This window comes from Conger conger, chromosome 8 (assembly GCF_963514075.1).
Source record: "Conger conger chromosome 8, fConCon1.1, whole genome shotgun sequence".
NCBI lineage: Eukaryota > Metazoa > Chordata > Actinopteri > Anguilliformes > Congridae > Conger > Conger conger.
The window spans coordinates 41475976-41491225 of record NC_083767.1 but is presented as its reverse complement, the minus strand read 5'-3'; the positions used below and the strand labels follow the sequence as shown (position 1 = coordinate 41491225).

The 15250-nt window shown below is 43.5% G+C and overlaps 1 protein-coding gene across 1 annotated transcript in view; it reads right to left on the bottom strand.

The window, feature by feature from the left end:
- The window catches only part of shank3a (SH3 and multiple ankyrin repeat domains 3a), a 262588-nt gene that overhangs the window by 139960 nt on the left and 107378 nt on the right, over positions 1 to 15250 (bottom strand). The window contains exons 7-8 of the mRNA XM_061251833.1: positions 15078 to 15245; positions 7690 to 7806 (exon numbers count right to left, since the gene is read on the bottom strand). Coding sequence (XP_061107817.1) covers positions 7690 to 7806; positions 15078 to 15245 — 285 coding nt within the window. The remainder of the gene's footprint in view (positions 1 to 7689; positions 7807 to 15077; positions 15246 to 15250) is intronic.

Genomic DNA, 15250 nt, shown 5'->3' with positions numbered 1-15250 from the left:
AGTTAATGTCTAAGTCAAAACATGAAATATTCAAGCACTGTTAATGGCATGTAATTCATTATTTTTTGCTGGCGGTAAACCAGTGGTTCGAGGTGGCACTTGAGGTGGCACATTAAGTGGATAGAGCTAGAAATGCCACGCGTAGTGGACCATTAGTTATGGAGAAACGCAGACGAACTGGCAGTGACTCCGGGCTTAATCGGGCGATGTGATGGCCGCCAAGTACCGAAATGACGCAAGTGAAATGGTTAATTTATCTTTGAAAAGTTCACTCTGCAGGATCTTTGGCTCTACTTTCAAAATGAGTTGCCAATGTGGCAGCTTAACTTTCATTCTTTCGGACATGGCTGTGGAGAATACACTGTGGAAATGAAATTATTCAATACTCCACTTTTGTTTCTTGAAGCACTAGACTTGAAGCAGTTTTTTTCTTTCTTTGAAAGCATTTGAAAAGGCTTATAAACACCCAGAAAAAATTATCCACTACTGGCATGGAACATTTTTGGTATGAGAGTCAAAGTTAGCTGCCAACAGAAACTCACATTACCCAAAAATGTGTGTTTGTTTCAACGTGCATTAGCAGAGAACAAATAATAAACTATACAATATTGTTGTACAAAGTTGATATTAAATTAATGTGATATTAAATTAATGTTGTGGTCATATAACCGCACACTGCAGTTCATCAGTTCATTCTCTTAAATGTTAAGTTAAAATGTACAAAATATTAAACTGTTCTGATTATATGCACAGAAAACAACAGAAAGCACAGTATTTTTATACTAAAAATGCATGCTGGGTAATATGATAATTTAAAAGTTTCTGCTGAAGCACAAGGAAACAATACTAATTATGTGAAAATATGCAAATAATGAAACATTTTATTGTATGTCATCAGCATCTCTGTATATCATCTGACACTCATTCTTTCTGTCAGGGCAAAATTTAATTGGTTTTTCAAGATTCAGAATGATATTTTTCAGTTGACTGAAAATGTTTTTTTGAGAAACCATGAACTTGGATTTCAAGGCGGGTGATATGGTGGCTATGTTAAGAGGGCGACCTTTGTTCCCTGATAATATCAGCAGAGAAAATAGTTCAGTTGGTGAAATTCCTCATAACCTGAAGCTCGTGGTAAACTGAATTTATGACTTTCTGCATCCCCGTTCACATACAGATGCTGGGAAATGACATAAAACTATATAGTGTACAGTTTTGAACTGGTTACTACTGTACATGAAATCATTTCACATAAAAAATGAATGATGAATGATGAAATTACACAAAACTATATTGTACAATATACTGTACGGTGAAAGTCACAGTACACTGCTGCGTGTGAGTTCTAAACACCATCAACTACAAAATAGCACAGCGGCAAAGCTTGCTCCAGGTCCTGTTCATTGAGCTACAAAGAATGCAAACAGTGCCCCCTTGTGGTCACGTATAACGATAAGGATCAGTGAAGAATCAGAAAGATCACTTACTGCAATATTTCAGGCTTACCGTACAGCCTGTATAGTGTAACAGAGGTACAGGGTACAGGTCCCAGAGGTTAATACGGTGAGCGTTATATTTCACACTTTTCTGTCGAAAAGCGACTGTGGAACATACTGTATGTTTATTACAATCCGATAATTGCCCACTGAGCACATCATAAAATAAGCCAGATTTCCATTTTAAAAAAAACATTAAGAAAAGAGACACAAGGAGATAATAACAATATCAAAATATCTGCTGTGCTTAGAGCACAAAATTAAAAATGTTCATAATCAAGATTACACTTTCTCCCTTTGGTAGACATTGAGCCCAGCTAATCCACTGTCAGTGGACAGGAACCAATAATGCCAGTGTGGAGGTTCCACTGGGACTGGCATGAGAAACACATGCAGAAGATGGAAGCTTTTGTGTACTAACTCCATTCAGAGTGGAGAGAGAGCAGCAAACTGATCTCACAGTACAATTCTGGGTCACAGTTTACAATAAGGTTTATGAACTGACATTAACTAATGTAGTTGTTAATATTAATTAATAATGGAAAAATACATTAATTAAGCATCAAATTAACTTTTAATACATGAATGCATTTGTTAACAACTAGCTAACGTATTTGTTACATGATTCTTTATACATTAGCAAAACATGACTCATAATTAGTTAACCATTAACAAATACATTAACTGACTCTTTCATTCCACTATGAATTGGCAATAACTAATTTAGCTGTTAAGATTAATTAATTCATTGGATGTCGCTTCTGGATAAGAGTGTCTGCTAAATGCCTGTAATGTAATGTAATGATTCAGAAACATTAACAGAGCTGTACAGATTACCTTCTCAGTTGTAGTTAACAAGGAGGTGGAAGTGCGGAGAGGGGGAGGCACCAGGCATCCTGTGGTGGCCGAACAAAGGTCTGGCAGATGTGTAGGGTCTGATCTACTACTACTACTACGAACAATAATAATAATTATTATTATTATTATTACTATTATTATATATTTATTTTAAGTTTTAGCTGGTCTTGATATGATTGCCAGATTTACTGCCATTTGATTGGCAGATTTCTAGTATTTGCATTGGTCGGCAGGTTTACAGTAATTTGGCTTGAGAAGCTTTCTACCATTGCATTGTGGGAGTCAGTGTGTTAGTCTGTCAGATTCGTCAACCAGCTGTCTCCATGCATTATTCACACTCACTTCCCCATCAAATACAGTGTGGCATTTGCATAACAGAGAGTCCCCGACTCCGGAGGGAGAAAGTCCTGTCCAATTAAACCCCGCTGCCAGGGGACCAATTACAGGCGCTGGAATCCACTTCCTGAACACGTGTAATGGGGTTTATTTTACACACAGTGGCCTCCTCACTGTGGAGGAAGTGAATCTGCGGAGGGCGATCACATTCCTGCCATCTGGCAGCGAGAGGGGGAGAGATGCGTCTCAGTTTTGGGTCAGGCCGATTCTCGGCTCCCAGTATCGTCTCCAACGTGACCGGGAGCGACGGCGACTCAGCGGGAGGACCAATCAGAAGGCTGTCAAAATGTATACCGCCCGTCATTTTTATTGCGGGATCTGACCCTCCATATCTACTGTGTCCTCTGTCAGCCAGCCGATCCAGTCTGAAAACCTCCAGTTTCCCACGTGCCCCGGTTCCTAGCCCGGCCCAGCGTGCTGTCAGTATCGATCCGTCCGTGTCCGGTGGTTGGCGTGACAGTTCCCTGATCGATGCGCGGGGCTGCTGGCACAACACCGGCCCTCGTTCGACACGGATCGCTTCTGCTAAAGCAACGACTGACTCCCCCCCCCGCTGTAATTACCATGCCCACCCCCTGAATTAGGCTGCTGTCACCACTCTCTCCGACAGCATCCTTTCAATCGACCAGCTCCGGGCTTTCTTCTCCGAGCGCCATCGAGCCGGGACGCGGGATCCATACCGTTCCCCGGGAATCTCTGCGGGAGCGCAGGGTGATCCGTGCCTCCCCCGGGAACTCTTCCGATACGCGTCCTCTCCATCCGCCGCACGCCCGCCCCCTCCGGAGCTTCGCCCGCGACGCCGCTGAATCGGAAACTCTTACCGATCGCACAGGACGCTTTTGAAAACCGGCCGGTTTCTCACGGATCGCCGCCTCCCCGTTCCATCACTCGGAGGAGAGTTAGCCGAGCGGTAAACTCTTTGGGAAACAGCTCCGTCTCTTGCGGAAAAAGGTTTGTTTTCCCGCGGTGGGAAGAGATCAAGTGCTTTAACCGAAACGCCTGACTGTTGTTACAGGTGTCTGTGTGCGATCACAACACAACACCAATCAATTTTACAGCTTTGAAGTACGAAGACAGTGTCCTCCTGAAAAGGAGCTTCGCTTTGTGTTGAAGGAGGAGAGGAAGGAGGGAGGAGGGGAGGGGAGGAAGGAGGGAGAGGAGGAGAGGAGAGGACGGAGGGAACGACTCTCCCTGGCTGTCTCGAGACTGGCCATCTGTGTTTCTGAAGGTGTCGAGGGACAGAGAGGCCCAGCACAACTTAGCCACAGAGCTCCCATCTGCTACGGAGCTGCTTCTGAGCCATGGGTTTGTAGTGTAAACTTACAGCCTTACCAACAAACATCCTCTTTCACACTGAGCTGTGGGTCTGCAGTATAAACTTACAGCCTCATTCACCAACAAACATCCTCTTTTACAGTGAGAGAGCAGTGGGTCTGTAGAATGAACCTACAGTTTAGACTGACTGACTGACTCACTGACTCACTCTCAATTATGGCCCAATTTTTACAACCACACTCACTGCAGTGTTGAGTTATTCATTTATTTACTGTATTCACTCTCATTGACTCACTCACCCACTCACAACATCATTTACAACACGACCATGTCTACTTAATCACGTTCCTTCAGTCACTGCCATTTTCACATATTCATTGTCTATGATGCTAATTTACATCAACATCAACTCTCACTACTATGTTATTCACGAATTAACTCACTCACTATTTTATTCACTTATTAACTCATTCACTATTTTATTCACCAATTAACTCACTCACTATTTTATTCACTAATTAACTCACTCACTACAATCTTTAATCATTAATAACACTCCTTCACTTTCCTTATTTATTTGCTCTCTAATTTACTCAATCACTCAGTTTCTAATTTGCCTACATTTGCTACCTAACATACTTACTTATCCCTAAACTGATTCCACCAGTCCTGGCAACATACTCTAGGAAGGTGAAACAGAGGGTGTCAGCATCAACTTTTCTCTCCTGCATAAAACACCGGCTGTTGAGGCCAACATATGTTCCACACCGATTCTTATTTAATTAGAGTGCCTCCGGCTAGTTCAGCCATATGCTGCTACGCATATAATGGCTTTACCTTTTTAAATGATAATGTACATAATAATAATTATTCATTCCCCTAACTCATATAATAACAAATATTGCCCTAACTCAGGGACCTCACTTTGTTGTGCAATGTCTGCAGGTTTTTACTGTAGGCCTTTCAATCAGCAGCCAATTTTCTTGCAAACACGGTAACTTGACTTTAGCCAATAAGCTAAATGTAAATTAAGCTCTCAAGTGCTGAAACACATAAAACCCAGATTTGATCTTGAGTCAGTTGCAGGCAGATTAAACTTGGGCAGATCACCATCTTAAATTTTAATGAATGCAAGTTCAGAAAATATTTCAACATTTACAGTGACAGCAGTTGTTTCCATCAACTGAACCCTCAGCCACTGTCAGTTGCCTCTGGACTCCAGGCTGTTTGTAAACCTGACTGCATGACCTCCAAAGCTAAATATTGCAATAACTCTATTTCATAAGGAACACCCTCAAACTGAATGACCGTTCACTCTCAAAGAGACAGGACGCTGACACCATTAGAAAGGCCCACACGCCCACAAACGTCTCCCTGCTGCAGGTCTCCTCTGTGCTCAGAGGGCAAGTTACATTTTACTAAAGAAGACAAATCAACATCATTTCTATCCCTGTGGATCATTTTGGCGTGTTCAGATGAGCTATATTACACCATGCTTGTACTATGCTATAAGGCAACAAAAAAAAATTACATTCCTTAAAATGAATGATTTACAGCTGAGATGACCATTCGTGTTTCCCATAATTCCACCTGGGCACTAAAGCCCTGACATAGGCGCGTGACAAACAGTATGCTGACATATTCCAAGATATGTGCAGCTGGGCGGGGGCAGGAAGGTCCCGTACAGGGCAGATCTTCCCATCCCTCTAAAGGTCTAAAGGGGCTTCACCCAACTCTACACTGTGTTCCAGCCTGTGTGTGGTGAGGGATTAGGGCTTAAGTGTGTGGAACAAGTGTGTGTGTGTGTGTGTGCGTGTGTGTGTGTGTGTGTGTGTGTGTGTGTGTGTGTGTGTGTGTGTATATGGAGTGGGGTGGGGGAGAAAGGGTCACTGTGCTTTACTAAAGAAAACCTCCTCCTGGGATTAAAGGAATGGACATTCTATCTCTGACACTGCCTTGAACATACGGGCTGTTCCCTTAAGGGAGAGAACAAGGGAGAGGGACAGGGAGAGAGGATCCAGGAACAGAGGAGACACAGACAGAGAGAGAGAGAGAGAGAAGAGGAGGGGGTAGAGAAAGAAAAAGGATAGAGAATAAGGGAAAAGAAGAACAGGAGAAGAGGGGGAGTGAGGGAGAGAGAGGGGAAGGTAGATAAGATTGAGGGGACCGCAAGGGAAAGAGAAAAGACAAATATAAGGTCAGCTCCATAAATTGCTGCAGTGAAACCTCTCTGTGGTGACAATAAGGTATCTATAAGGTGAGAATCTCAGTCCCCTCTTACATCAATTTGGCCCTTATAGTGTGGGAGCAGTCAGGCATGAAACAGTTCACAGACAGCCAAGCTGCTCAAACCAATATTCTCTAGCCTTACCGACACCAGCAGGTGTCCACGGTCAATGTGAAAGTCCCTGCCAATGCAACGGTAAGGAAAATGGAGAATAAAATCATAGCTCTGAGATTTACTTTGCCTTAGCATCAATCTGTCAGCATGATTTTGTTTCAGAAGCTACAAAACCAATTCTGTCAGATCAATTAGATTGAACTGACTCATCCATTAAACCATCTCATAAATACCAATAGAATTATGACAAATTAAAGGGAACTTGCTTTGTGTGATTAATCAATTAACCATCAATTAACTGTCATGAAACTGTTAACACTTCTGGAATCAGAAAGCATTAAAAGTTGATAGTGGCTGCCAAATCAAAGCCCTGCAACAAGGACAGTCTTTGCAGACACCAATGAGAAATAGCACCACTACTGCTGAGGCAAGAGTTCACACGCACCCCCTCACTGAAGAGAGTATAAGAAACCTGAACTCCATTTCACATTATACACCTCAGGCCCATCATGAGTACCAATCTTCTGAAAAGAGAGTCTGTCAGATACCTATGATGGGGACATGGAGGTGGGGGTACAACAATACCTGTCTTCATTTTTACTCGCTGATCCTCATATGGTTTGAGACAAGAATTTAGCTTGACAGCAGAAAAGGGTCATTACAAAAACTCTGTGCCGATCCCCAATTGCGGATCAAAGGAGTGGTCCTCTGCCACCAACTCCCATGAGTCAGCTCTCCAATCTGCCCTTGAAGGGCACGAGCACAGCACTGTCCATTTCCCTTTACCTTTTCCATCTTCCCTTATAGATGGAAGTCCAAGGGAACCTTAAGACCATGGCAACACTAGAGCTCGCTCCCGTGAAGTCCGGCCTAACAAACTTCCTACAAGGACACCCATCAGAGCACAGCCCAAGTCTCCTTCATCGTCGATCTGTTCAACAGATGACTTTTTTCTTTTTCTTTGTATAGCAGTGGTTCCCAGCCCTGTACCTTGAGATCTACCTACCTGTAGGTTTTCATTTCAACCCAGAATTGGCACCCCTGATTATATACCAATGAGAATCTCAAGAGCTCCAACTGTTGAATGAGGTGTGCTTTGTTAGTGTTGAAGTGAAAACATACAGGGCAGTAGATCTCCAGGAACAGATTTAGGAGCAACTGTTGTATAGTGTACATTCTAAACATTTTCCATTTTCCCAGCTGGATATTTTGAAGCTCATTGCTCAGATGATTAATGGCAACATTAGTGCAGCAGTCAACCCAGGAACCTTCCGGGTTCTTGCGCACGGTTCTCAGACCGAACCCGCTTTCCCAGCCTCTTACCTGGTTGTAGAGGGCGCAGACGTGCAGTGCGGTGTTTCCCGAGGCGTTCTGCGCGCTCATGTCCGCTCCGTAGAACAGGAGGTGCTCCAGGTGCTGTACGTGTCCATGACGACAGGCCTGGGGAGAGACCGGAGGATTCACTCACAGTGGGGTTCGTGTTCGGCTCCGAAAGTGTAACCCAGCTCATATACAATACGTGATTTGATTGGAATTTATTATGGGTAAAAATAATCAAACACCTTAAAGGACTTGTTATAGGTATAGGTATGTTATATTAAACCCATAGGATGGTACATGGACGTGCGACACAAAACACGTATTTCCAATGTGGAAATTTCCCTCATGCAATGCAATTCACAGAATGCATTTTTACAAAAGATTTGACACTATTTTAAAAAACTTCTGAAAATCTATTCCATAAACTACCGGAAAAACTTGACTCAACACAAAAGGCCACAATGCTAGAATGGTATGAACATAAGATAAAAAGCTCACATTTCATTTTTAGATAAAGATATCCAATTTCAAGAACTGAAAGTTAGGGATGCCATGATTCTGGCCCCCTTCATGTGCACATAGTGCATCTCCACACAGAAAACATTCTGCGTTTGAGCCTTAAATCAGCTCAAACAGTGTCTGCAGTCCACAAGGGACAAAGCATGTATACTATGAGTTAATTTAACACCATTTGGGCATTCACGATGAGATGTGATGGCAAGTATAAAATCGATTTAGTCAAAGGCTTACAGGAGCACATTGATTCCTGCCAGCCAACCAGAGAAAGAGGCTCGTCCCTCCTTGGCCGTTAATGAGTAGTTTCCCCTGCTCCTGGCTTTTGGAGAGGGAAGGAGTGCCAGCTGTTTTTGGAGTCCGTTAGCCCCTAAGATCACCCCTGACACCGCTCCGTGTTACTGTCTGCTCCACACGCGCTAAGCTAAGCGCGCATCCCAATTTACAGTCGGAGGTCAACAGGCGCACCTGTAAGTGTACGTGCCATCTCTATTCCAGGTGTAATCTGACACCTCTGCTGCTCCTTTAATCCATTCAGCCGCTGATCAGTAAACAATCAGCGTATCGGAGAGAGAGCCGGGCACGGAGCCAGCCAGCCTGCTGACACCATACTGTACAGCACAAGGAGCAGTGCCAGTGTGTTTGACTGGGCCTCATTTCCATACAGTACTGCTGCCACAGGAATCGGTAAACAGGAAGTGTTTGGGTTACTGGCCAATGGGGAGGTCACGTCCTATTCTATTACACAATTGAATCAGCGAAGAGTGAACAGGAGGAGGGGTTTGAGTTCCTGGCGAGTGGAGAGGTGACTTCCTGTTCAATTCCACACTCATGAGATTATTCCAGGCTTCCCGTGTTATTAATGTGTGACTGTGCGCATGCATTTGTTTCGTAGACTAGTGTCTGTGTATGCGAGTGTGTGTATCCAGGCAAGCACGCATACAGTGTGTATGTCTGTGGGCTTGTGTGTGTGTGCGTGTGTACTGTGTGAGTGTGTGTATGTGTCTGTGCCTGTGTGTGTGTGTGTGTGTGTGTGTGTATGCGTGTGTGTGAGTGTGTGTATGTGTGTATGTGTGCGTGTGTGTATGTGTGTGTATATGTGTGTGTATGTGTATGTATGTGTGTGTGTGTCCCCTGTGTGTGCGTATGTGTGCGCATCTCTGTTTGTGTGTGTCTGTGTATGTGTGTGTACTGTGTGTGTATGTATGTGTACGTGTGTGTGTGTGTGTGTGTGTGCAGACGTGCGCAGGCAGGCATGTGACACAGAGAGCTGACAGCCCAGCAGGTAATTGGCGGTTTCCGCTCCTCTTCTCTGGAGTACGGATCGTGTGGGAGGGTCTGTGCGTAAAGCCACTCACAGCCCACTGCATGACCATCAGCACACACACAGCCTCTGCACACACACACACACACACACACAGCCTCTGCACACGCACACACACACACACACACACACACACACACACACACACACACACACACAGCCTCTGCACAGTGGAGTGGGGACCGCTGGGGAATGCCATTACTGTATGACTGTTATTATCATCATCATTACAGTACCACCATCCACCACCCCCACCATAGAGGAAGTGCTGATGACGATGATGATAATGAAGATTAGTAGTGGCTATAGTAGTAGTAGTATTGAATGGAAATTTTGGTGAGAAACTCCAAACACACCATGCTTTTCATTTACTGATTTATTTGAATAACAATAACGTTCCATGAATTTGCCTGAACTAATATATTTGTTGACTAACAACTACTGAGAAGTTAATCTGTACAGCTCTATTAATGTATGTTTCATCTTAACAACTACTTGTTAGTTATGGCCAATTCATTTTGGAATGAAAAATGTAGTTCATATATTTGTTAATGGTTAACTAATTATAAGTTCATCCTATGGTTTGTATAAATATCATGAAACAAATATGTTAGTTATTTTACAAATACTAATGAAAAGTTAATTTCATGCTTAATTAGTGTATTTGTCCATCATTAATCCATGTTAACACCTAATGAATTAATGCAAATTCATGAACCATATAGTAAAGTGTGACCATTTATTTTTTTGTAACGTGCCTTCTCATGCTGTTATCTACAATTTGAAGCAGCATGATGCTATCCCAAACCTAGCCCAAGTTTCAGTGAAATACAGTGAAATACAATCAGCAGTTACTGTCCATTAAACTACACTAGATGCAACTGGTTTCTCAGAAAGTTTTCAGCTGAATACGGATTTATCTACGTTTTCCAGCCACATTGGGCAATCTGAATTTGGGACTTTCAATGGCTCCCCCGGCCTTTCACCATAATGAAATTCAGAAATAAACGTATTTCCACAGTCATCTGCTCTGAATGCTTCCATTATGTACCACATCATTACCATGTTCCTCAAGGAAACAAAGTCTCACTGTGTATACCATGACACAATATTAATCTTTTAGTGTTTTGTCTGCAAACATCTCAATAGAAAGAGTGATAGTTTCAAATCAGGGCAAAATCTTTTGGTTATCATCCAGATTGCAGAGCTACCTGGTTGTGTTACTAAGCAACAAGTACCATAGTGTCACCTTTTTTTCTGCTGGGTAACTGTGTGTAAATGAGAAAAAAAATCCTATTTTCCCATTCAAATGAAATCTAAATAAAACGTGGAAAATAAAGTTGGATAGCCCTGTATTTGCCTGCGTCTCACTAAACTGGCAATGTACATTAGGAAGAGAGGGGGAGGGAAACAAGAAGGAGAGAGAGAAAAACAGGAAGAGGGTAAATTATAGTTCTCATGTATTTTTTTACAGTAGTTTTCCTCTTTATAACAGCTTCTTGTTCATTCCTTTCATTTCATTATTGCACTGATAAAATTATGCAAATATTGCTATCATCACGGCTGTTTTTGCGTATGTGGAACTCATTATTTAGAAATTCTGTATTTTATGAGTTAATAATAAAGCTATTAAAAACTGTATTCCCCTATTAGTTATTATCTCTCTGAATTTGGAACGAGCAGTTGGAATTTGAGGCGCAGTCTACAGAGGGCTCAGAGAGGCACAAGCTATGCTAGCACGTGTATCCGTAGCAACGGTCTCCGTTGGTCGCCAACGCGCTTCTGTGTAATCCAGCAGCTGAGCCATGCCGTTACCGGTATCCTGCTGGAGAAACTCACAGCTGCTGCAGATGGATCACAGCTGCCCGGCTCCACAGAACCAGCTCAAAACTCCAGTCCAGGATGCAGCTCTTTGTCATTTCCTTTTAATCAGCAGAGGCCTTGGAAAGAAGGTGTGCTGACTCTTTACCCAATCACAATTGGTGACTCAGATTGAGACACTTCAGTGCAGGGACACATGGAAGGCCAGCACACACAGTGGACCACCATGATTTGAGTTTGAGATCCCAGCTCAAGTGTAACCTGAGGGGATCCAGGCCAGAATCAGCACTGGAATGGACAGCACATGATTTGGACCATACTGTGTAATTCCGCACTAAGAAAAAGTACCTTGGTCCCCAATACTTTTGGAGCATTGAGGAGGTACAGGAATTGGCCATAACTAAGGACATGCAGTATATTCCATAAAGGGGACCCATGAGCATGGGAGCCAAGAAGATTGAGCGCTGTGAAAATTATGACTAAATGTGACTTTCTACTCAGACATAAATGAAATAATGGCTCCCTGTAAGGGCATAACATTTGAGACAGGCAAACAACAGTCATTTTGACTTGAGATAAAGGCGTTTAGTGAACGTCATGGTAAACTGAACTTCCGTCCCTCAGCTTGTAACCCAAGGGTGCGGGTTCCATGCCCTCCTGGAACACGGCCATTGTAACAATAAACAAAGTACTTGCCAAATCTGCTAAGCCATCACAGGGGGGGTTAAGTACGCCTTGGATGTGAACTTAATGCTCAACAATGGAAGAGCTGCGAATGGCTTGTATAAAACTCAGTTATGATGGGTATGACAGTTATCACATATCACTTCACTGGTAGTGAGGATTGTGTAAAGCTAATGAAAGAATTTAAGAGAGGCATCACCCCTGTTTTTAATTGTGGAAAGAAAAGTGTGTTCCAATTATTTTTCATCTTCTTCTTCCAGGGCCAAGCACACAGCTTCAATTTCACACAATTTTTCTTTGTCCGGAAGAGAAAGAAACCCACATTTTTAAGGGTACAGCCAACGATGGGTCACACAGAAATATTATCTATTGCTAAACAATGAGATTTAAAATGACACAGTCAACTAGACTGCGATCCGTGGGTCAGATTTAAGTCTAGCTGAAAGAATTTTCACATCAAATAAAATCTAAGCGGCGGTAATATCCTGCTTTTGATCTCAGAGAAGCAGGTGGTACTTCAACCGTTATGCTGTTCCATTTAGCAAATCACCTCAGAGATATGCAAGGTATGTCTCCTCGGGTAAAGCGAGTGGTCACGGCGACATTAAAGCAAGAGGCGGCAGCGAACGAACGTGAACGGTGAATTCCTCGAACGCGACGGTCTCGCTCCCGATCGCGACGGAAGCACTGACGGCAGGTTTAATTACGCACCTCCCGCTGCGTCAAACATGGCTTTTAAATTTCCTTTACGCACTCACATTCAACCGAGAGCATAATAACCATCAAAAAGCACATCCGTCTTATCTGAGTTATTGGTATTTATGACACAATAAAAATGAGGGTGCAAAAGTGCCTCCAATTATTTTTTTTATCTCCTGCCTCCAGGGAGACACGCACAGCGCAGATTTCACACAATAATTGTTCTGAATCCTGCAGGATGCTGAGAGTTAAATCCTTTGTTAAATCCTTTGTAAAATTGTACTCTGCGACAAGGAATCAGTACAACTGCCAGTCCTTATATGTTTTGTGGGTCACATTCCATTGCTATGTTACGCACTGTGTACAAGAGCTCTGTATCAATGGTGTAACAGTAACAGAGTCAGACATTATTACATTATTGGCATTTGGCAGACGCTCTTATCCAGAGCAACGTACAGTTGATTAGACTAAGCAGGAGACAATCCTCCCCTGGAGCAATGCAGGGTTAAGGGCCTTGCTCAAGGGCCCAATGGCTGTGTGGATCTTATTGTGGCTACACCGGGATTAGAACCACCTTACTAGTTAGACTTCCGCAAGATCTCATTTAGTAACCGTTTAACAATAACAGAACAGAATTCATGCATTCAATTTATGCTAGATCTCCGTAGTAACAGTTTTAACAGTAACAGAACAGAACTTGGGTGTTCAGCGTAAGCAGGATCTCCATAGTAACAGTTTTAACAACAAATGACTCATTATTACCTGCTGTTAATACATATGTAGGTTTTTTTTTTATCTGAGCATTTTCCAATTGGATTAGAGACTCCATTTGACATTTAAAGGCCAGATTAGCAAATTGCGTTTGAAATGCAGTGCAACATTGACAGTTCCCACAGTGGGGAAAGCGATTGGTAATGAATCGATACGCCCTTTGTCTGTTATTTGTAACTAGGTCTGTTTTGACTGGATTTGTTTCTCCAGTAAGACTCAGAGAGGGCCTGGGAGCTTGCACTTTCTGATTGATCTTGCAGGTTTAAGTCCAGGCTGTGCCACCTGGCAGTCCAACCTGTCTTCTGATACGCTCCAGATGGTACTCCTCTCCCACTCCATCACCGACTGGCAGTGCCACAGAATGAGTCCAACCGCGGCAAAAGCCGAAACGCGAACGCCAGCACCAACTGCCCCAAAACTCAATTACTGCTCTGACTCCAGCCCTCTTCAGTCACCGAGTCCTAGCAACCACTGCAGGTAGATGTTCAGAGCGCTACATTACATTACATTACATTATTGGCATTTGACAGATGCCCTTATCCAGAGTGACATACAGTTGATTAGACTAAGCAGGAGACAATCCTCCCCTGGAGCAATGCAGGGATAAGGGCCTTGCTCAAGGGCCCAACGACTGTGCGGATCTTATTGCGGCTACACCGGGATTAGAACCACCGACCTTGTGTGACCCAGTCATTTACCGTAACCACTACACTACAGGCCGCCGTCTATAGCTATAGATCTGTAGGGGGGTGATCATAGAAGACATTGTGAAATATTGTCTATGTGAATGTGACTTTTAACACTCCTTCCGTGATTACAATTGCAAATCACGATGTTCAACCTTCAAACTTTTCTAATCACTTTCAACCTTCAAACTTTCCAACCGCTGTCAACTTTTCAACTTCCAAAGTGACTTTCAACCTTCAAACTTTCCAATAATTTTCAACCTTCATATTTTCGATTCTGAACTTAATTTGTGTGAACTTTCTTTCTGCGGGTCGTGGTTTTGAGAGACATCCTGACCGATGCCCAGCTGCTGGAAATGTCATTGGAGCACCCTGCAGTGGACTGATGGCGGATAAATTAACAGAGGAGTTACAGAAGCCGTGTCCACTGACTGCGGCGGTTCCTGAGAAAAGGTCTTTGAGAATGTTTGTGTGCACTGGAACATAACATACAGGGCGATTCATTTATATAGCGCCTTTATCCAAAGGGCTGTACAACTGATGCTTCTCATTCACCCATACACACAAACACTCACACCAACGGCAACAGTGAGTGTGGTAGGTGAAGAAGTACCCGCAATGCAGCACTGACAACCACATTGTGTGAGTTTTATGTCAGTTCAGTGGCAGGTGTGTTTAAGCTTTACTGTACATGTTACCAGGTAAGAACCTGGGGCATGTATTTAACGAGGGTATGTACAGCAATGATGCTGTGTGTGTGATCTCAGCGAAATGGGTGGGGTTGTGAAATAAGGGATGAATGTGTTAGTGAGGGCAGGGTTTTTGTATCGGCAGAGTGACACTGTAACACCCTGGCTGTGAGAGCGCCCTCTCTCCTGCGTGGGGAAGCGTACCTGGTGGATCTCCTGCCAGCCGTTCTCATCCATGCAGCCCACCTGGGCGTGGTCGTGCAGCAGCAGCTCACAGCAGTAGGGGTCCCCCCCCACCATGGAGCTGTGGTACAAGGGGGTCAGGCCACGGCTGTCCTTGTAGTCGGGGGACGCGCCCAGGTCTAACAGCGTCTGCA